The sequence below is a fragment of the Microcaecilia unicolor genome, unplaced genomic scaffold (genome assembly GCF_901765095.1).
Source record: "Microcaecilia unicolor unplaced genomic scaffold, aMicUni1.1, whole genome shotgun sequence".
Taxonomy (NCBI): Eukaryota; Metazoa; Chordata; class Amphibia; order Gymnophiona; family Siphonopidae; genus Microcaecilia; species Microcaecilia unicolor.
In genome coordinates this window covers 266,655-290,182 of record NW_021963012.1, presented here as the reverse complement: position 1 = coordinate 290,182, position 23,528 = coordinate 266,655, and the positions used below count along the sequence as shown (strand labels likewise).

Genomic DNA, 23,528 nt, shown 5'->3' with positions numbered 1-23,528 from the left:
GTTGATGGGTTTATGGGTGGGGATGGATTCTACACTGCCTAGGGGAAAAACTGCGTATTTAATGATTCAATATACCTTTCTTCCCCTAGGCTGTGAAGATCCCACCCCCACCCAGAAGAAGCCCACCACCAGGGAACACTCACTGTACATGTTAAAAAGCGTTTATTTTACCTGGGCAGCTGGGCGTCAGACCAAATTTATATGCATGTGGTGGCAGGTGCAGACTCCGAGAGCTTTGCAGACTGTGCTCCATATTCTGACTCCTGTTCCTGTTTGGGGCCATGGGTGAGTGCTGAGGCCTGACTCTGGGATGTCTCGCTCTCAACTGAAGGCTGACCCAGGCAGCAAGGGCCCAATAACGTCTTTTCCAGCAGTCCAGATACTGCTGACTCAGTGAAGGAAACCTGGCGGCACTGGTACGCACAAATGTTTCTGTGTGGCAACCGGCCTGCGCACTGCGGGGGCACTGGGGAGTAATGCAAGGCAGGAACTGGCGCTCTGAGGCTAAAAGAACGACAACAATGAGAGCAATAGAGCAGAGCACTGCGGTAGCAGCGGCACGGTGCAGCACTAGAGCGGCTAGCTTCCTGACCTTCGACCCGCACTAAGAAAAAATGGCTACTGCAAGTAGGCGGAGTAGACTCTGGAGAGCTGCTGCTTTTGCTGCCGGCTGCGAAAATGCATGTGGCTGAGGCTGAGCCAGGGCAGAACTGAAAGGCTGTGCAGCACTCTCATTGCAGCCTAACCGGCACCTAGAAGACCAGCACCGGATTGGAGGAGCAGGACAAATTGAGTGGGCCTGTGACCCATCCAGGCCCACCCGTAGCTACACCCCTGGTCCCCACCTACCCACTCTCAACTCCTGTGAGAGCCCCTTTTTGTTCCTGTCGCCTTGCATTTAAATCTCTTTTACCTCAAAGCGGTAGAATCAGTGAAAGAAGTGGCTGCCTCGGGCTTTCCCTGTGTCCCGCCCTCGCAGAAACAGGAAATTACATCAGAGGAGTGAGGGCGGGGCACAGTGAGGGAAGGTCCGAGGCATCCTTCTTCTTTCACTGATGCTACCGCTTTGAGATAAAAGAGATTTTTAAATGCAGGACTGCAGGAATAAAAAGGGGCCTGTCGCAGGAGCTGAGGGCGGGCAGATGGGGACTGGGGGCTGCGGCTGGAACCGTGAGCTGCCAGTAAGCATGGCCTGTGGCACCCTCTAGAGGACGAAACAAATGACTGCTTCTTGGAACAACTTGTCGAAGAACCAACAAGAGGGGAGCTATTTTAGATCTTGTCCTTAGTGGAATGCAGGGCATGGTACGAGAGGTAACGGTGTTGGATTTGTTAGGAAACAGTGATCATAACGATCAAATTTGAGCTGATATCTGGAGTGAAGTCACTATGGAAATCTATAGCAGCATTTTATTTTCAAAAGGGTGACTATTAGAGAGAAGCTAACAGGATCAGCTGCAAAGGTTACTACTTTAAAATCAGACATGGATGTTGTTTAACAAATACCATCTTGGAAGCCCAGATCAGATGTATTCCAGTATTTACAAAGCTGGGAAGACAAGCAAACAACTGCCAGCATGGTTAAAAGGTGAAGTAAAAGAGGCTATTAGAGCCAAAAGAACATCCTTCAAAGAATGGAAAAAGGACCCAAATGAAGAAAATAAGAAGCAACATAAGTACTGGCAAGTCAGATGCAAAGCATTAATAAAGAAGTCTAAAAGAGAATATGAAGAGAAACTTGCTGCAGAGGCTAAAACTCATAGTAACAACTTTTTCAGGTACATCAGAAGCAGAAAACCTGTGAAGGAATCCATGGGACCATTAGATAATGAAGGAGCAAAAAGGGTGTTCATGGAGGACAAGGCCATTTCGCAGGAACTGAATGAATTTTTTGCTTCTGTCTTTACGGAAGAAGATGTCAGAGATCTGCCTGTACCGGAAATGGTTTTCAAGGGTGACGATGTGGAGGAACGGAAAGGAATCTTGGTGAACCTAGAAGACATACTGAGTCGAATCAACAAATCGGTGGGACTGGATGGCTGAAAGACCTCAAACATAAAATTGCTGATCTGCTGTTAGTGATCTGTAACCTGTCATTAAAACTGTCCGTAGTACCTGAAGATTGGAGGGTGGCTAATGTAACACTGATTTTTACAAAGGGTTCCAGGGGTGATCCAGAAAATTATAGATCGGTAAACCTGAATTCAGGGCCGGGCAAAATAGTGGAAACTATTATAAAGAATAAAATTATGGAACTCATAGATCAACATGGTTTAATGGGACAGAGTCAGCACTGGTTCAGCCGAGGAAGTCGTGCCTCACCAATTTGCTTCATTTCTTTTTTTTTTTTTTTTTTTTAAATTTTATTAATATTTTCAATGATACACAGTACAATGTGACCATGCAATTCACATTTCAATCCATAAACGGAAAAACATTTCAATTAACACAAAAGGAAACAATGAGAACATTTTTTCTGTCCACATAAAAGAAAGAAATTGGTTCCAAGATAGGAAATTTTTTAACAAAAAGTGTTAAATTAGTAACGCAATTGCTACCTCTCTGTTCATACTCCAGCCTGTTGTATGGGAGGGCATATAACATTCACTTCACCTCTAGCATCTAGGAAATCTTTAAGCTGTTTAGGGTCCACAAATTGAAACTGTTTACCTTCAAACATTACATTGCAGATACAAGGAAAACGTAATACAAAGTTTGCTTTAATGGTCTCAACTCTGGGTCGCAGTTCCAAAAAGGCCCTGCGTCTCATTTGTGTTGGCCTAGATAGATCTGGAAAAATCCTAACCTTGGAACCCATAAACAAGCTATCTAAGTGTCTCAGGGAAAGCCTTAGTACTGCATTCCGGTCTGGTTCCAACACAAAAGTGACCAGCATAGTCGTCCTGTGGGTGATTACTTCCAAAGAGCTTTCCAGGAAGGAAGTGAGATTCATTCCTGCCTCCGTCCCTCGTATAGGGAGTTCTCCCATGGTTCCCTTAGTATTCCAGATATAATAAGCCCGAGTTATAGGAGGCAATGAGTCTTTATCCATTCCCAGTAAATCCGTCATATATTTTTTCACCATGTCCATTGGGGAAATTAAAGGGGATTTGGGGAAGTTAAGGAACCGAAGGTTAAGTCTACGAGCTTGATTTTCTAGGTATTCTAACCGTTTATGTAGGAAATTACTATCTTTAACCATAACGGATTCCACAGTCCCCATTTCTTGAATTTTAGTGTCCAAACTTTCAATCTTACAGGACTGCTGCGCAGTCACTTGTGCCTGTATCAGAACGGCTTCAGAAAGAATTCTAATATCATTAGTATTTTCTTGTAACATTTTTTGCATGGAGGAGTGAGTGTCATAGACCATATCCCAAAGTGACTCAAGCGTCACATTTAAGGGTTTAATTATTCCACCTGCTGGTACCGAGGTGTGGGACGGGGGCTCAGTACGTGATAACTTATTCACAATATATTGTGGTAGTACCTTTAGGGCCAAATCGGCCGAAAACGCCTGGTCCTGTGTCCCAGTCCGATTGACAACAGTCCTCCCCTCTAGCAGTTGCGGATTCAACACTCCGGTGTCCGTTTCTGCTCGGGCTGCTGAAAATAACTCACTCCCCGGTTGTGGTGGAGCCCTGCGTTCCACGGGGCTCAGAGAAGCCCCATCTCCGCTTCTCATCGACGTCAATACGTCGGCGTTCACAGAGGGAGTCGATGTGCAGAGAGGACCCGGTAGCGCCGTGGGAAATTGCAGAGTAGACTGTCTCAAACCCGATGATGGTCCAGGAGTCGAGGGGACCTCCTTTACCTTCCCCCTTCGCTTCCCCATTGAAAACGAGGAATCGTGGGTCTCGGAAGAAACAGCAGTCTGCAACAAACACTCGGAGCCACTACAGGTGCGTGCGTTCAGAGCGCCATCTTGGATCCGAGAATCGGGCCCAATTTGCTTCATTTCTTTGAAGGCGTGAATAAACATGTGGATAAAGGTGAGCTGATTGATGTAGTGTATCTAGATTTTCAGAAAGATTTTGATATCGTTCCTCATGAGAAATTAGAGAGTCATGGGATAGAAGGCAATGTTCTTTTATAGATTAGGAATTGGTTACTGGATAGAAAACAGAGGGTAGGGTTAAATGGCCATTTTCCTAGTGGGGAAGGGTGAATAATGGAGTGCCGTAGGGATCTGTACTGGGACTGGTGCTAGTTAACATATTTATAAATGATCTGGAAATTGAAACTACGAGTGAGATGATTACATTTGCAAATGACAGAAAACTATTCAAAGTTGTAAAAAAGCACGTGGATTGTGAAAAATTGCTGGAAGACTTTAGGAAACTGGAAGACTGGGCATCCAAATGGCAGATGAAATTTAGTGTGGGCAAATGCAAAGTGATGCGGATTGGGAAGAATAATCTGAATCATAGTTACCTGATTTTAGGGTCCACCTTGGGGGTCATCACCCAAGAAACAGATCTAGGTGTTGTTGTAGACCATACACTGAAATCTTCTGCCCAGTGTGTGGCGGTGGCCAAAAAAGCAAACAGGATGCTAGGAATTACTAAGAAAGGGATGGTAGAAGGTTTCTGCACTTAGCAGTGCTTTTGGGATTGAAATCGATATTGCTCTGCTGAATACAGAACGTGGGGCCAACGATACAGTGCTGGCGAATGATGCTTATTACGCAAATGAGATTGGAATGCCAAGAGGTTCATAATTTCGAAGCTTCTGCTGGCAGCCACTTTCAGGAAACTTGGGAGAGATTTTGGCACCTTTTCAACCTCTGAGTGAGACTTTAATAGCATCCAGTACATTAATAGAGTAGCTTATCAAGTGTGTGGGGTGGGAATGGGGGATGACTGGGGATTGAACGATGTTAATTCTAGATTATCATAGCATTTGTCTGGCTGGTTTTCCTTTTATAAGAGTTTGAGTATTGCGTTCAGTTCTGGTCGCCGTATCTCAAAAAAGATATAGCGGAATTTGAAAAGGCAGCGGGTGGGGGAACCTCACACGGGCTCAACTGATAGGCCACAGGCAATCATGATTTGGACCTGAAAGGCAGCCAGGCAGGGCAGGTTGGTTACTTTCTCAGTTTTAGAGTCCTGCTCTGTTCTACTTACGTAAATGTTAAAGAAGAGTTGTCAACCCATATCCATTCTCCTTCCTTCAGCGTGTCATGAAGACCAATCCAGCTTCGTGTTTGTCCAATTGCACGGTTGATATAATCCTAACAGAAGAGGGAGAAAAAAACATACACTAGAATCAGAGATAGCATGTTACACCTAGATTATTTATTACATTTGTACCCCATGCGTTCCCACACATGGCAGGCTCAATGCGACTTACATAGTAACAATAAAAAAAGAGAATTACAAAGTCGTAAAAAGAATATACAATTTGTAGTAAACGTAATATTAATGTGGCTAACGGATAAGTAAATTGAACATAGGAGGAGTTGGATGCAGAAGGAAATGAGCGTTAGGAGGTAGGCGTAGGAAGATGGAGAGGAATAGATATGGGATAGCAATAAGAATAATGGGAAACATGGTCAATGTATAACAATCGTCGGTAAGAATCATGTGGGCAGGCTTTAGTTAAGTTGAGTCGTTTCCAAAATGCGCCTCCCTAATTCCTCAGAGAGGAAGCAGAGCAGAACTTCTTCCACTCTCTGATTCCCACAAGTGTTGCTTCACCCAGAGCCAGCACTAAAGGAATATGTCGTGTCCTGGGAAAAAGTCATCAATGGGTTCCCCGTAACCCCCAGTCCTTGGTTTGGATTAGTTAGGCGATGATGCACGCAAGGTTTCGTCACCCATCTGTCCTAGATTGCTACGGGGGAGAGGCAGACCCAGGGAATCCAGGGCTCAAATCCTACTGACAATCCTAGTGACATTTGGCAAGTCACTTCACCCTCCAAATTCACAGCTAGAGTTGGTAACGTGCGTTATCGGAGGATGTAGTAACAGCGGTTAGAGTATCTGGGTTTGGACAAGTTCCTAGAGGAAAAGTCCATAGTCTGTTGTTGAGACGGACATGGGGAAGTCACTGCTTGCCCTGGGATTTGTAGCAAGAAATGGAGCTACTATTTGGGTTTCTGCCAGGTACTTGTGATCTGGCTTGGCCACTGTTGGAAATAGGATACTGGGCTAGATGGACCATTGTTCTGACCCAGTATGGCTATTCCTATGTTCTTAATGTTAAGGCTTTCACAAAGTTGGAACCATTGTCTGTTGTTATTCTAACAATTTTTCATTTTATGGCAAACTCTGAATATCTTTGAGAATTGATGCAAGAGCATAAAATATTTTATTTATTTATTTATTTATGCTTTCTGTATCCCACTATTATTCAACAACAAGTTGCATAAAAGTGGAATACGATATTCCATGTATTAAGAAAGGAGGGAGGAAGACCAAACGTCAGCTGGTGTGGTTTAAAAAGTGAGGTAAAGGAAGCTATTAGAGCTAAAAGAAAATCTTTCAGAAAACGGAAGAAGGAACCGACTGAAAATAATAAGAAACAGCATAAGGAATGCCAGAATTCTTATAGACAGGCCACACAGACATCCCTGCAAAGCAGTGGGGCTTCACATAAAAGGTCACTGTTACCCCCTTATATTGTATGGTGAGCCCTCAAAAACCCACCAAAAACGGGTACAGAAGGTTTCTGGTGGGTTTTTGTACACCACTACTACAACTACTTATCATTTCTATAGCACTACTAGACGTACGCAGCGCTGTACACTTGAACATGAAGAGACAGTCCCTGCTCCACAGAGCTTACAATCTAATTAGGACAGACAAACAGGACAAATAAGGGATAAGGACAAAGGGTAGCAAGATTCCGGAATCCCAAAGACTACTACTACTACTTATCATTTCTATAGCGCTACTAGACGTACGCAGCGCTGTACACTTGAACATGAAGAGACAGTCCCTGATCAACAGAGCTTACAATCTAATTAGGACAAACAAACAGGACAAATAAGAGATAAGGACAAAGGGTAGCAAGATTCCGGAATCCCAAAGACTACTACTACTACTTATCATTTCTATAGCGCTACTAGACGTACGCAGCGCTGTACACTTGAACATGAAGAGACAGTCCCTGCTCAACAGAGCTTATAATCTAATCAGGACAAACAGGACGTATAAGGGATAAGAGAATTATTTAAAGTGGGAATGATGAAACATGGGTACTGAACCAGTGAATAGGGGTTAGGAGTTAAAAGCAGCCATTGCAATAACCCTTATGCTTGCAAGTGTCATCTATTTGTGAGTAAAGTGGGTTTTTGGTGAGTTTTGGAGGGCTCACACTTTCCACCAGTTAGAATGGGCTATGGGCCTGGGTCCCCTTCTCCACAATGCACTGCACTGACCACTAGGCTACTCCAGGGACTTGCTTGCTGCTCTAATAGGAATGACCATAACAGTGGCATAGCTATGTGGGGCCACAGGGGCCTGGGCCCCCGTAGATTTGGCCCTGGACCCCCCTGCCGACAACCCTCTCGACCTCCCCTCCCGCCGACAACCCTCCCCCGCCATCGCCGTGGGCTACCTTTGCTGGCGGGGGACCCCACTCCCCGCACAAGGCTTTGTTCTGTTTCTGTGAGTCTGATGTCCTGCACATGTCAGAAACAGAACGAAGCCTTGCGCAGGAAGGAGAGAACCTCGGCTGGTGGGGATTGGGGTCTCCCGCCAGCAAAGGTAGGCGGTGGCAGGGGAGGGTTGGCGGCAGGAGGGGGGTCGAGAGGGTCGTTGGCAGGGGTCGTCAAAGTTGGTAGTGGTGGTAGTGGCGTTGACGTCGGGGGGGGGGGGGCTAAAATGTGCCCCCTCACCTCGGGCTATGGATCCCCCTCCCGCCAAAGTCTGGCTACGCCCGTGGGCCATAACATCTGAAGCTGTGACAGAACCTGGTATGTACTGTTTCTTTCACATCTTTGGGGGGAAGGTGGGGAGTCAGTCAGTGACCACTGGGGGAGTAAGGGGGGTCATGCCTTATCCTCTCCAGTTCTCAGTTGGGGCACCGTTTTATGACTTATTAAAACAGGTCTAGCCCAAAACATCTAAGTTACAGCCTTGGACGTTTTTGCTTTGTTCCATTATGGCAGAAAAATGTCCAAGTGTTAGGAACGCCCAAATCCCGCCTCCAAACACGCCTTGACATGCCCTCCTGTGATTTGGACGCACTGCAGATGGACTGCATAGAAAAATGTCTAAAAAAATGTGTTTTGAAAATAGCAGTTTAGACATTTTTGCAAGGAAAACATCCATCTGCCCTTTGTGCCATTTTCTGGATGTTTTTCGGTTTCGAAAATGAGCCCCGTAGTAGAAATACAGCATCTCAAAAATCCAATAAACATACCTCCTACTACTAGTGCTTATCATTTTTGTAGCGCTATTAGACGTACACAACGATGTACACTGAACACGTATAAGACAGCCCCTACTCGACAGAACTTATGAGCTATTCGAGACAAACAGGATAAATAAGGGATTAGGGAATTACTTATTGTGGGAATGATTAAAACAGACATGGCTCATGAACAGCTTACTAGGAGGTAGGAATTAAATTGGGTTTAATAAGAAATGACATATATTTCATATAAAACAGGAAAAAACAATGGAAGGGTATGTCAAATGTAATTGGAATGGAGAGTTTGAGACTGAGCCATGTCCTCAATACGATGCGTTGAAGAGTAAAATACTGGTTTACTTTTTCTAACAGAGCAATTGTTATCCCCCACCCCGGGATAACATAAAGGAGGGCGATAAACTCCAATAAATAAATAAATGCACTGTTATTCCCTGGTTAAGGAGCCGAGGAATGAAAGTGTGAGCTTGGAAGGGCTGGAGAGATGAAGAAATGTCTGAGCTTTGAGTAACGAGTCAACTGGATTCTGTTGGGAAGGGAGAATCCTTGTTGCACCGTCGGATAATTCTTTTAAAGAAGCCTAAAGAGTCAGATGTGGAATGTTGATGTTCAAGATTGGGAATAGTGAAGAAATTGGAAGGTCCTGCTTGAAACCTTGCTGAGAATAGAGTTTTTTGCCATACATTTTCTATAAATATTTAGTTTTCGTTTACGGGCTGAAACCGTGGAGCATTTGTGCTGCCTGGTGATTGATTTGGGGTAAATAGCAGGCAGCCTGGGAGGCCCAACAAGACAGCTGTGTCCCCTCAGGAAAAGACCTCTGTATAAAACGTGGGCTACAATTATTGTATTCTTTAAAGAGGGTATCAGCTCTTTAAATACTAAATGAGTCTGTACAAGCTTAAAGAAAAACCCTCAAGCACTGCCCCCATTTCATTGCCTCTAGATTTTGGCTGCAGATGACAGATCAGAGGCGGCTTCAGGACAGACAGCGGCAGCAGCTACAACCCAAACAGTACGGTCTTCTCCAGTGGTGTTTTCTGGGGGCACTTGTTTCACTTCTCGAGCCATAGGAAGCAGACTGGGGAGGGCCACTGCTTGGAAGTAAGGCTGGAGATTATGGGTTTGGTCCTCCTACATCAGCTGGTGGGGCTCAACCTCCCTTCCGCTCCTCATTGACCTGGGGGTCCCAGGCTCCCTACTTGTTCTGCATTTTTCACCTCTATTCTGGACCAGCCCAGTGGGTGATGCCTGGGGAGACATCCAGATCATCCCTCCCAAAGGCCGGCACTTGTTCTCAACCACCTATGCTATGCTATTTTCCCCCAACCATAATCAGTATAACCTGTACTTTTTATTTTTTTGTTACATTTGTACCCTGCGCTTTCCCACTCATGGCAGGCTCAATGCGGCTTACATGGGGCAATGGAGGGTTAAGTGACTTGCCCAGAGTCACAAGGAGCTGCCTGTGCCTGAAGTGGGAATCGAACTCAGTTCCTCAGGACCAAAGTCCACCACCCTAACCACTAGGCCACTCCTCCACTGTTGCTACTATTTGAGATTCTACATGGAATGTTGCAACATTCCATGTAGAAGTCGGCCCTTGCAGATCACCAATGTGGCCGCGCAGCCTTCTGCTTCTGTGAGTCTGACATCCTGCACTCACAGAAACAGAACAGTAGCAACATTCCATGTAGAATCTCCAATAGTATCTATTTTATTTTTGTTACATTTGTACCCTGCGCTTTCCCACTCATGGCAGGCTCAATGCGGCTTACATGGGGCAATGGAGGGTTAAATGACTTGCCCAGAGTCACAAGGAGATGCCTGTGCCTGAAGTGGGAATTGAACTCAGTTTTCTAGTGTGTCTCTCGTCTAAAGATCTGTCTGTGTCTAAGGCTGCCCCACTGTTCCCTAGAGAGAATGTGTTCGTGGAACAGGTTGGGGAGGGGAGCCTGGTCAGGATATTTAAGTGAGATTTGAAATTGCCCCTTCCTTACCTACACCGACAAGCACATGGGACTACGTGACTTTAAGAACGTGAGACCAACAGAAATCCCTCCTCTAATCAGCAGTACTCACGGCCGGGCTACATCAACCCTCGGAGTGTTCCGTGGCATCTGTAGTTTCAGCTCTCCTTACAAATGCAGTACCACGACACCCCCTAGGCAGAGAGCCAGACCGGGGCTGGCTGTACCTGGCCCTGATCGGCAGGAGCTCTCTGATGCCCATCACTGACCATACCTGTTCCGTCTGGTTGTTGACAACAACCAGGTCTGCTTCGTTTTTCAGACAGTAACTTCTGGAATCCTGCCAAGTCTTCGTGCCGGAGGAGAAGTAATAGCAGCTGTTCTGGAACTTATTCCACTTCTCCGAGTCAGGACACTTGGGAGGCTCTGTGAAAGAGACGAAATGTCAGAGTCATGCAGGCAGCAAGAAGAGCAGAGGCAAAGCAGGAAGGCCATGGTTCTCCAAGAACCAGTCATAGCACCAAGAGCAGATCCTCGTCAGGACTTCACGCTAAGCTGATACTGTGTGCATGAAAAGCCCCAGTTACAGATTTCAAATCACTGGGGGGGGGACCCGGACAGGAGACCCCTCACTCCTCCCATACTGAGAACCAGCATTCTGTTAGATTTGGTTTTCAGAGCAGGAGCTAAGTTGCGGGAGAAAGGTAGGATGCAGTTTTTTTTATCATCGCTGTCCTGCCGGTTTGGATTGCAACAGGACAAATGATAGAGAAAGAGAAAAATGAAGGCAGATAAGGACCATACGGCCTATCATAGTAAACATAGTAAATGACGGCAGATAAAGACCTGTACGGTCCATCCAGTCAGCCCAACAAGATAAACTCATTTTACATGGTCTGCGATACTTTATATGTAATGTGGAGGGGCATAATCAACCTGGGCGCCCTTCTTTAAGGGCGCCCCGGCAAAGGGGCGGGGCATCCCGTATTATCGAAACAAGATGGGCGTCCATCTTTTGTTTCGATAATACGGTCGGGGATGCCCAAATCTCAATATTTAGGTCGACCATCTTGACATTTAGGTCGACATTAGAGATGGCTGACCTCGGTTTTCGCCGATAATGGAAACCGAGGACGGCCATCTCAAAAACGTACAAATTCAAGCCTTTTGGTCATGGGAGGAGCCAGCGTTCGTAGTGCACTGGTCCCCTCTCACATGCCAGGACACCAACTGGGCACCCTAGGGGGCACTGCAGTGGACTTCACAAATTGATCCCAGGTGCAAAGCTCCCTTACCGTGGGTGCTGAGCCCCTCAAAACCCACTACCTACAACTGTACAACACTACCATAGCACTTAAAGGGTAACAGGGGGCACCTAGATATGGGTACAGTGGGTTTCGGGTGGGTTTTGGAGGGCTCCCATTTACCACCACAAGTGTAATAGGTAGGGGGGATGGGACTGGGTCCGCCTGCCTGAAGGGCACTGCAGTACCCACTAAAACTGCTCCAGAGACCTGCATACTGCTGTCATGGAACTGGGTATGATATTTGATGCTGGCATAGAGGCTGGAAAAAATATTTTAATTTTTTTTTTAGGGTGGGAGGGGGTTAGTGACCACTGGGGGAGTAAGGGGAGGTCATCCCTGATTCCCTCCAGTAGTCATCTGGTCAGTTCGGGCACCTTTTCGAGGCTTGGTTGTGAACAAAAAGGGATCAAGTAAAGTTGGCCAAATGCTTGTCAGGGACGCCCTTCTTTTTTCCATTATCAGCCGAGGATGCCCATCTCTTAACCACGCCCCGTCCCGCCTTCAGTACACTGCCAACACACCCCCATGAACTTTGGTTGTCCCTGTGATGGAAAGCAGTTGAGGACGGCGAAAATCGGCTTTCGATTATGCAGATTTGGGCGCCCTTAGGAGAAGGATGCCCATCTCCCGGTTTGTGTCGGAAGATGGGTGCCCTTCTCCTTCGAAAATAAGCTGGATAGTAACATAGTAAATGACGACAGATAAAGACCTGAATGGTCCATCCAGTCTGCCCAACAAGATCAACTCATTTTACATGGTATGTGATACTTTATATGTATACAAGAGTTTGATTTGTCCCTCCCTTTCTCAGGGCACAGACCATAGAAGTCTGCCCAGTACTGTTCTTGTAACTAAGTTCTGAAGCTAACATCGAAGCCCCTTAAAATTTACACTCAAGCCTATCCCTCTCTACTCAGTCACCATCAGGGCGTAGACCATAGAAGTCTGCCCAGCACTGACTGTTCTTGTACTAAAAGTTCTGAATATTCTGGAATCCCAATTAGTAGCAATATTCCATGTAGAACCCCAAAGATTAAAGTGGAGGGGCATAATCGAACGTCGCCGGCCAAATAGATCGCCGGCTATCTATGTTGGCGGCAGCGCTACAGCTGGCAGGAACCGTATTATCGAAAAAGATGTCCGGCCATCTTTTTTTTCGATAATACGGTTTAGCCCGGCCAAATGCCGTGGAGTTCGCCAGGTTTGAGATGGCCGGTTTGTTTTTCAGCGATAATGGAAAGTTATGTTGGCCATCTCAAACCCCAGCCAAATTCAAGGCATTTGGCCGTGGGAGGAGCCAACATTTTTAGTGCACTGGCCCCCCTGACATTCCAGGACACCAACCAGCTACTGTTCTGTCCCCTGACAGCCTTGCACTAGTTCATAATGTGATCCTAAAATGTGTGTAATGCCTTTACTGTTTCGCTGGGCAGTCTCTCATTGTAAAGATATATGAGCAAGGCACTGTGGTTAATGTAGTTCACGGGCAGTGCAACCACACTTGCTTGGTTGTGCAAGAGTGAGGCTGCCCAGATCTCCTTTCCCTCTCTGCCGAGCTTGGTTCTTTTGTCTTTCTGCTACCACTTCCTGTTCAGCCTTACTATCTCTGTCCCGAGAGGTCAGCCAGGTATGACCCTCCCCTCCTATCCCTAGGACCACCCCGTGCTACCCGATGGCAGGCTCTGTTCCCATTAGCCTCCATCTGCTCCTCCCTGAGCCTGTGTAAAACTCCAACCCTCCTTTGTCCTCTGAGCCACAAGGCATTCCAATACCATCTAACCAGAGACATGCCAAGATAGCTCAGTCTTGCTGAGAACTCCTTGTAAAGAACCTGGATTTTTACCCTGAGAATCTCTCTCTCCAAATGAGATATCGCACATTCCAGTCACCCAGATTTGGACTATTTCTATCTGCTCAACTACCCTCTCTGCCCCCTGAAATACAACTACCTCTCCTCAGATTCCTACCTCCTACAACCTCCAGATTAAGAAGTCTCTGTATTCTGAAGCAACATTTCTGAACATCTATCTGTGAGTAAATTATCTGTGATTCATTCAATAAAAGAGACTTCAAAAAATAATAGAGACTTCAGGTGATTTGATGTGCCAGGGTTATACTTCACGGCACTGAGCTTCATGTAAGGAAACCTCAGTGGCCGAAACAGCCACCCTAGGGGTCACTGCAGTGGACTTCAGAAAAGCTCCCACATGCATAGCTCCCTTACTTTGGGAGCTGAGCCCCCCAACCCCCCCCAAACCCACTACCCACAAATGTACTGCACCCACTAAAATTGCTCCAGGGACCTACATACAGCTTCTAGGACTTATTGCTGCTGTATAACTTTGGCACACCAGTTGACACCTGAAGACTAATCTCTCTGAAAAAGTCCTTTCTTGAAATATGCACGTTTACTCACAGTTAACTGCAGATCAGAGGTTGTGCCCCACTGGCAAAGAGTCCCCTGGTACTAAGATTAGCAGTAGGTCAGAGCTGGTACAATGGTGTACAATGTCCTCTTTCAGCACCATTCAAGGGAAGAACTATGTTCTCTAACGTGGGTAACACAGGAAAGGGAACTAAAACTGGCTTACAAAAATGGCCACTACCGCATGGACTACAACAGGAAACAAAACAGGGCACACTCTGACCTGGTTGGCAGGGGGGGAAAAGCACCATGGGAGTAGAGCCCAGTACCCTATACCCACCACAGTGCATTGCTAATGTGACTCTGCAGGGCACCTAACAGAAAAGGTGTCACACTCACCCGAGAGCCACATCGCAACCAGGGAAAGGCTGTCGGAGATACAACACATTCTGCTGTCATGGAGGTGGGTACGGCATTTGAGGCTGGCATACAGGCTGGCAAAAAAGGTTTTTAGTTTTATTTTTTTAGTATGGAAGGGGGTTGGTGACCACTGGGGGAGTATGGGGAGGTCATCCCCCATTCCCTGCAGTGGTCATCTGGTCAGTTGGGGCACCTTTTTGAGGCTTGTTCGTGAAAATAAAAGGACCAAGTAAAGCCGGCGAAATACTGCTTAACGCCTCTTTTTTTCCCATTATCGGCGAAAGCCGGCCATCTGGTAGCCGCGCCCATGCCCGCCCATGTCCTGCCTTCGCTAATCTACCGACACGCCCCCTTGAACTTTCGCCGGCGATGCTGCAGGAAAGTGGCGATGCTGTAAAAAATGCTGCTTTTGATTATACCGATTTCGCCGCTTTTAAGAAATCGCTGGCCATCTCCCGATTTGTGTCGGAAGATGGCCGGCGATCACTTTCGACGGCAGATAAAGACCTGTACATTCTGCCCAACAAGATAAACTCATTTTATATCCAGACTGCCCATCTGTGCCATCCACCACCTCTTCCTCTCCCTTAGTAAATTATATCATATAATAAGGGAAAGAAATGTAAAACAAAATGAGAGAGAAGTTTGTGCATTAGGATTGTAGATAAATAAAATAAAGTTTAAAAAGTGCTGGTGGGTAGGCTGTCTTAATAACTTCTTTCAGGTTATTAGCTACAGTGTGAGGATCAATATAATGGGATCTGATATACTGCCTATCTGTGGTTTCCATATATTATATGCAGGTACTTTCTCTGTCCCTAATGAGCTCACAGTCTAAGTTTTGTACCTGAGGCAATGGAGGGTTAAGTGACTTCCCAAGGTCACAAGGAGCTGCAGTTAGAATTCAACTCAATTCTCCAGGTTTCTCAGCCCACTGCACTAGCCATTAGGCTACTCCTCCACTCCAAGGGATTACCTCCCTCTTCCAGCCTCCTGTCAAACTCAGAAAGCCTATAATAAAGCCCCTGGAATAAGAACAAAAAAAATCAAGGGCTGGAACAGAGCTAAGGGGAGGGGATACCAATATCCAAACGGAGGCAGTTCTAGCTTGAAATTTCCCAGGCAGAGGTGTGCTTTCCCTGGCTCGCTAAACCAGGGCCGCCGAGAGGGGGGGACAGGGGGGACAAAATTCCCTGGGCCTCGGCCTCCGGGGGCGGGGGGGGGGGGGGGGGCGGTGCCGCCACCGCAGTCCTGCCCGCCCGCCCTCCATCACTCCCTGGCATTGAACTTAAGCGCCTCACCTTCGAAAGCGCAGCAAGCAGCGGCAGACCACTCCTTCCTTCCGTGTCCCACCCTCGCCTGACGTAACTTCCGTGAGGACGGGACACAGAAGGAAGGAGTGGTCTGCCACTGCTTGCTGCGCCTTCGAAGGTGAAGGGCTTAAGGTCAGTGCAGAGGGCCCAGAGGTGCAGAGAGAGAGCCTGTTGGTGGTGGAGGGGGGCCTGGCGACCTTAGGTGGTGGGGCCCCAGGGGCGGCCTTGTCCCGGGCCTGGCCCAGTCTCTTGGCGGCCCTGCGCTAAACCAGTGCTTCTCAACCCAGTCTTTGGGGCACAGCCAGCCAGTTGGATTTTCAGGATATCCACATTGCATATGCATGAGATAGATTTGCACGCACGGTCGTCTTGGTATCTCATGCATATGCAATGTGGATATCCTGAAAATCCAACTGGCTGGCTGTGCCCCAAAGACTGGGTATGGCAGTGGTTCCCAAATCTGGTCCTGGAGGCGCCCCAGCCAGTCAGGTGTCCAGGATATCTATGAATATTCATAGAGAGATTTGCATGCAGTTCTCTCTCATAAATATTCATTGTGGATATCCTGAAAGCCTGACTGGCTGGGATGCCTCCAGGATCAGGTTTGGGAACCACTGGATTACAGTGAACAAGGGGCTGAGAGCCTAAACAAAGAATTGGGATATTTCAGAATCATTGTACAATGAATGAACTGAAGCTGGTAAATCTCAGTTGTGGAATAAGCAGTGTGGGGGTTCAGTAGAAAAACTAAAACTACTGGTGCTGAGGTTCAGAGTTACCCCCGTTCCAGGAGGGAGACTTTAGGCCACTCCGGAATTTCTGCCAACCTCATCCTGGTACATTATCCAGCTTATTTTCGAAAGAGAAAGACGCCCATATTTCGACCCAAATCGGGACATGGGCGCCTTTCTCTCATGGTCGCCCAAATTGGTATAATCGAAAGCCGATTTTCAGCGCCTCCAACTGCAGTCTGTGGCGGGAACGAACAAAGTTGACGGGGGCATGTCGGAGGCGTGGTGAAGGCGGGACTGGGGTGTGTTTATCGGCCGAGGAGAGATGGGCGCGCTCGGCCGATAAAGGAAAAATGAAGGGCGGCAGAAGCGAGAATTTGGCCTGCTTTTTTTGGACCCTTTTTTTTTTTTACGAACAAGTCCACAAAAAGTGCCCCAACTGCCCAGATGACCACCGGAGGGAGTCGGGGATGACCTCTCCTGACTCCCCCAGTGGTCACTAACCCCCTCCCACCAAAAAAAAAGAACTTTAAAAACTTTTTTTCCAGCCTGTATGCCAGCCTCAAATGTCATACCCAGCTCCATCACAGCAGTATGCAGGTCCCTGGAGCAGTTGTTAGTGGGTGCAGTGGACTTCAGGCAGGTTGACCCAGGCCCACCCCCCACCCCCGCCTGTTACATGTGCTGGTAAATGGGAGCCCTCCAAACCGCCCCCAAAACCCACTGTACCCACATCTAGGTGCCCCCCTTCACCCATAAGTGCTATGGTAATGGTGTAGAGTTGTGGGGAGTGGGTTTGGGGGGGATTTGGGGGGGCTCAGCACCCAAGGTGAGGGAGCTATGGACTTGGGAGGTATTTTACTTTTTTTTTTACTTGTTACAAGTGCCCCCTAGGGTGCCCAGCTGGTGTCCTGGCATGTGAGGGGGACCAGTGCACTACGAATCCTGGCCCCTCCCACGACCAAATGCCTTGGGAGTTGTTCATTTTTGAGCTGGGCGCCTTCGGTTTCCATTATCGCTGAAAAACGATACCGCCCAGCTCAAATCCGCACAAATCCGATGAATTTGCCTGGCACCAACCGTATTATAGAAACAAAAGATGGACGCCCATCTTTTTCGAAAATATGGTCTGTCCCGCCCCTTCGCGTACCCATCCTTGGAGATAGGCGCCCATGGAGATGGGCGTTCGCATTTGATTATGCCCCTCTGTGGGACCTGCAGCCTTGATGTGAATGGGTAGAATCATGGACTACAAACACTACATTGCCTTGGAATTGTAAGTTTACAACCAGGACGGGCCCAAAAGTCTCCCTCCTGGAATGGGTAACTTGGCAGCTGTGTGGCTGGTGCCGCCTAAAGCCCAATGAATAATTACTCAAGTGTCTATAATACTGTTTGGGCTCCGTTTTTTGTTTGGACTGAGAAGCATTGAAAGACTTATGTTTGTTTTGGTAAAACTGCCTGAAGGGCTGGACTGAGAAGCCTGAGGAGGGGCTTTTGGCTGTATAGACTGGAGGAGACCTAGTTAATGGGGGGGGGGGGGGGGGGGGGGGAGGGGGCTTGAAATGTGAGAAGTGAATACATGAGGGGAGAGGATTCCTAATGTGCCCAACTTGAAAACTTGAAGGGTTGAAAAGCAGAACTTCTGTAACTTGGTTCAAATACTGAAGAATTTACGAGACTCTTGATTTTAAAAAAGTTGTATAAAAGACTTTAAATACAACTACAAACCGGTCTTTGGTTTTCCTGGAGCTGAGGAAAAACTTGGACTGAACTCAGTAGAATACAGGGACAGGAGGAAACCTCACCACTTCTGACTATCGTTCCTGTTACAGTAGTGAAAGGCACCAGGCCCACCAACAACTGCCAGATAGACCTGGTAGGTTTTTGGGGTGCTATTGCTACTGGTCCTGACGGGCCGGTCAGCACTAGCCTGGCTGTTCTTTGGCCTGTAGTGACTCTAAAATGAAAAAGCTTTTTTATCTTCTTCAGCTCTCACCCCTGAGTCACACAAGGTTCATCGACCATGGAAAGGTCCTTGCAGCACTCCTTATGCTCTTCAAACCAACCTACGGTGGCTAACGGTAGGTGGCATCTGCCTTGATGGGATGCACAAATAAAACAACATCAACACCTAAGCCACAAGCATGCTGGAAACTGGGCGTTGACAGGGCTTCATTTGTTATCTATCAGTTGATCCGTCATGTGTTGTGAGGAGAGTACGCTACTGTGTTCATCTTCTACTCTTCCCATGGTCATTGGATTCCTCAGAAACCCAGAAGGAGCTTGCTATCTCTGGCAGTCATGCTTATCGGTGTAGTCTTTTTGCCTGACTTCTTGGGGTTGGAACAGGTCCATTTCTGTCCTCAGGGTTAGGGTAACCCTTGGAGATGAGGTCCTTCTCCCACCCCCCTGGCTGGTGCTATGCACACTAGGAACACCCCTCCTTGATATCTTTGCATGTTCTGACACATAAGTAGCACCATTTCAAAAATAGCTATGCATAAGTGCACTCTGATGCATATATGAAAAATCCCCTATTTGCATATGTAAATGGCAAATATCTCTTCCAAAATCACCTCCAAAAACATTAACCTGTCAATGTCAGTGAATATCTTACTATGGAGATATTAGGGCTGCAATAATTGTGATTAAAAGAATTAATCACATTGCAGAGTTTCCTGTCTCCTCAAGGTTATCAATAGAAATCAAACAGATGTCCTCAAGACATCTGTTCTCTCTTCCACTCCCAAACCCTGACCTTGGTGTGATCCAGCATCTTCCCCCCCCCCCACCCATGATTCAATATCACCCCCCCCCCCCTCCTGTGCCAGTCTACCTTAAAGGTGGTCTTCTGTTGGACCATGTGGGTGGAAGGAGGCTGGAAAATTGGGGAGAGATACAGTATACATGGGGGAGAGAGAGGGAATCTGGCTTTCTTTGGGGGGTCAAAGTGACAGGGGTGGGGCGGGATGCAACATGGGGCGGGGCATGTGTCCTCTTTTTCCTTATGGCAAATATGGTAACCCTACCCATGTAGAAGCTGGAAGTGATGTCAGAGGAGGCGGTACAGGTCAGAGGGCAATGTGTGAGCAATGCTGCTAGGGACTAACAGAAGCCCACCTTTAAGGTAAGACTAGTGGTAGTGGTGGGGGGAGATTAAGGGGGGGGGTCTATGTCAAACCCCAGGTAAAGGAAGGGGAGTGAGCTGAAGACCTACAAACAGAACTGGAGGGGCCACCACCAAGTTGTGTTGCTGTTTATGGGGGTGGGAGGGAGGAAGGGAAAGAGAGATAATGGACCCCAGAAAAGAAAAAGAGATAATAGATCTGGGGGAAGAGGAGAGGGAGGGAAGAGAAAGGCAAAGATGGTGGATTTGAGGGTGGGAGGGAGAGAGATTATCAGTCTGTTTAGGGACGAGGATGGGATTTGCTATACCACCTTTCCGTGGTTACAATCAAAGTGATTTAGATGTTATATACAGGTACTGATTTTGTACCTGGGGCAACGGAGGTTTAAGTGACTTATCCAGAGTCAGAAGGAGCAGCAGTGAGAAATAAGTAAATAAAATACCTAAAATACTTTTTGTGTGATTAATCACGATTAAAAGTTGTTGTTTTTTTTAAATGCAGCCCTAATATATGTATTTTACTGTGAAAACTTTATATTCCGGGTACCTACCATAAGTATTTGCTAAGACTTGCTTCATCACATCTCGAAGCTTCTCCTGTTTCATCTTCACTTCCTTCACTTCCTGCAAAGCTGCAAACACAAGGCAGATATTACTGTATTTCCTGGGATGGTTTCAAAGCATCACATGTTCTGTTCCCCCGACAGCCTTACACTAAGTTTATAGCGTGGCCCTAAAATGTGTTTATTGCCTTTACTCTTATTCTCACTTCTATGGATTTTTACTGCTGCAGACTAGTCTTCACTGCAAAGATATATGTGCAATGCATCTTCATGTGAAATGTAGTCTCACATGTACTGCAGCCACCCCTGTTTGTTTATACAAAGTCTGTTACTTGTGGGCTATTCTCCCGCAAAGACCTCCTCTCTTTCTCAGCCAAGCTTGACTCTTGTCTACCTGCTTTCATTCCTTGGTCATTCTTACTATCTCTGTCCTGAGAGGTCAGCCGGGTACGACCTTTCCTTCCAATCGAGGGCTGCCCTCTGGGACCACCACCTGCTACCTGACAGCAGGCTCTGTCTGTATTGGTCCCTTTACCTCCCCTTCCCTGGGCTTGTGAGAGCCCTTTCTTGACCTCCCCTTCTCCATCAGACATTCTCCATCTTGCTTCAGACAGCACATGTCCTGCCCCCCCCCCCCCCCGAACTTGTGTTTTATCTCATTCATTCTTTCTCTCAAGATGTTGCACAAATCCAGCAACTCCACCTCTGAACTTCTTTCATCTACCTGACCACTATCCCACCTCTGCAATAAACTTCCTTTCTTCAGATTTCTATCTCCAGCCACTGATACAGCTCTCAGAATTACGAAGTCTCTTGCCTCGGGCAATACTTCTGAAGATATGTCAACTGTGAGTAAATTGGTTTACATTTATTAAATAAAAGTAAATTTCAGAAAATAAACAGGCTTCAGGTGTGCCGAGGTTATACTTCTTGGATATTAAAGCTTTAAAGGTATTACTCTTTAAAAGGCCTTGATACCTCTGCTGTCTCCTCCTGGCCTCATTATACAAACACAAAGAGGAAGTCAAGTCAATTTAACAAAAGAGAAAAAAAAAACCTCAATAGTAAAAGAGCAAAAATCATTCAAAAATAGGAAGGAAAAAGCCTCAGAATGCAAAAGCTACTTCTTATAGAAAAAAAAAAGCAGTTCCATTCCAATCATCAGCAAACCACCTTCCTCTATCAATGAAAAGTCAGCCAGTATGAATGTGAAAGCAAAACCGCGTGTAGCAGAGTGAGCCACAATGTTGCTTAAATGATATGAGCATGCAAATTCCCCTGAAGAAGCCTTACAGTGAAACGGGATCCCCGTTGGGGAAAACAAACTTGTCCTTTTTCTGCTAAAAGTGCTGAAAATACTTGTATAGGGCTGCCCACTGCCGTTATCCAGGTATCAGCGATATTCACGGTTGGTACCCAAGACTGACTATCACCTGATACCTAGACATGATCTGGCTCAGCCCAGCCATTATATGAAATGCCAGGAAAGTCGTATGCCTGTAACGTGGGCCCCACCTGTTGGAGTTCAAGAGTGACTCAGTTGGAGCAGCAGGTCTGAGACTTACAAATCCTGCTTCTCCCGCTGCTGCTCCTTGTGATTTGCTCAAGGCGTTTCACTTAATAATGCGTGATATCGCTATTTAAAGCACAGTATTAGTACAGATCCAGCGACAGTAATATTCACTGCCAGGTTGGTAGACCCAGCTCTTGCATTGCATGCGGTCTGTGGCAAGGGCTTAACCTATTGTACCTGAATCGTAACGTGCCTGAAGCTGCCAATGTCAAGACCTTGAGCTAAACATGAATAGATGTCTATAGAAGGTGACTCTCCCCACCGAGTGCCTTGTCCACCCCTGGTTAAACAGCAGGGCTGTATCCTCAGCCACAGGATAGGTGGCAGGCAACACTGTACTTGGTCCCTGGTAAAGATGCACACACTGTTGATGATCTCTGCCTCTGTCTAAGCACAGCAGTGCCTTATATACAGTGGATTGAGCATCAATCCCCCTCCCATCCAGTGTACAACTTGCAATTTCAGCTAATTTCTGTGTGACATCAGCTAATTTCCGTCTTATTTTATTGTTTACATAAAATGGAAAACACTATCTGAATGTTTATGGAACACAGCATCTTATAATAAGTCCAAGGTTCTTTTACCAAAGATTTTAGTCACCATCTCGTTACAGGAATTTCCCTAGCACCTAGGTCTTATGAATTGGTCTGTCTAAAAAAACTCACACGTCTTCTCTCCCAAACTGTAAATACATTCTTAAGAGTCCTTGTAGTGTAGAATCAGCGGCACCAGCTCTGCCAGGGGAGGGGATGAGCAATCCTTGCTGGTTCAGCATGACCTTGTATTCACAGCATTTACAGCTCTCAGCAATATTTATTTATTTATTGCATTTGTATCCCACATTTTCCCACCTCTTTGCAGAAAGATGAAGTTTTGAGCCTGTAGCTATGTAGGTCATGGGTCCTGCCTGTCAGTAGTCAGAAAAGTGCAAATCAATTCATCCCATTGCAAAAGAGACAGGACATACCGTTTCCAAGTTGCGCTGTATAATTCACCTGCAATCCACTTATCACCAGCGACATCTGGGAGTCTGAAATAGAAAGAAGGAAGTCACTCAATGTGTTGCTCCTTTATAACCCAAGTTCTCAGTAGTGGAGCAACTGGACTGGTGCTGGGCATCCTAGGGAAATCTTAGGCGTGTGTTTATCCCCAAATTCTGACATTCAACTTCAGCTAACTATACTCTCTGCTCTGAACAGGGTGGTGTTTATCATGCTGGGAGGGACCCAGGGCAGCGTAAGAGTCTCCCCCCCCCGCACACTATATGCTCTTCAGCTTCAGGTAGATTTGGGGGCCCCCTGCAACATGGAGATCCAAGGCAATTGCTTTGTTTGCACCCCTCTAACACTGGCCCTGGCTCCGAAAGAGATATGTACAATATTTCAGACTTACTCCTATTGGACCTGATCTTTAAAATAATTTAAGCAGACAGGAGAGATTCCAGCCCACCTGAATCAAAACCAGCTGGCTGTCCATAGCACTTAAACCAGGCAGTGCTGCTGAATATTGGCAGTGCCCACCGTGGCACAGTGTGGACGTGGAATCAGGAAAAAATCGGAAGTTTAGTGAGCAGTGCTGGTATTATGTGGGCACAAAGAAAAAAGCACAACTGGGCCATCAAGACCAGTGGCTTAGCTACGTGGGGCCAGGGGGCCTGGGCCCCCATAGATTTGGCCCTGGACCCCCTCCTGCCGCCAACCCTCCCCCACCGGCGCCGAGGGCTAACTTTGCTGGTGGGGGATCCCAATCCCTGCCAGCCGAGGAGGTACTCTTCTTC

The 23,528-nt window shown here is 46.8% G+C and overlaps 1 protein-coding gene across 1 annotated transcript in view; it reads right to left on the bottom strand.

Annotated features, from left to right (window-relative positions):
- Positions 1-23,528, bottom strand: part of LOC115458729 (CD209 antigen-like protein C) — an 80,075-nt gene that overhangs the window by 23,344 nt on the left and 33,203 nt on the right. The window contains exons 4-7 of the mRNA XM_030188553.1: positions 22,719-22,781; positions 20,167-20,247; positions 10,624-10,775; positions 5,127-5,233 (exon numbers count right to left, since the gene is read on the bottom strand). Coding sequence (XP_030044413.1) covers positions 5,127-5,233; positions 10,624-10,775; positions 20,167-20,247; positions 22,719-22,781 — 403 coding nt within the window. The remainder of the gene's footprint in view (positions 1-5,126; positions 5,234-10,623; positions 10,776-20,166; positions 20,248-22,718; positions 22,782-23,528) is intronic.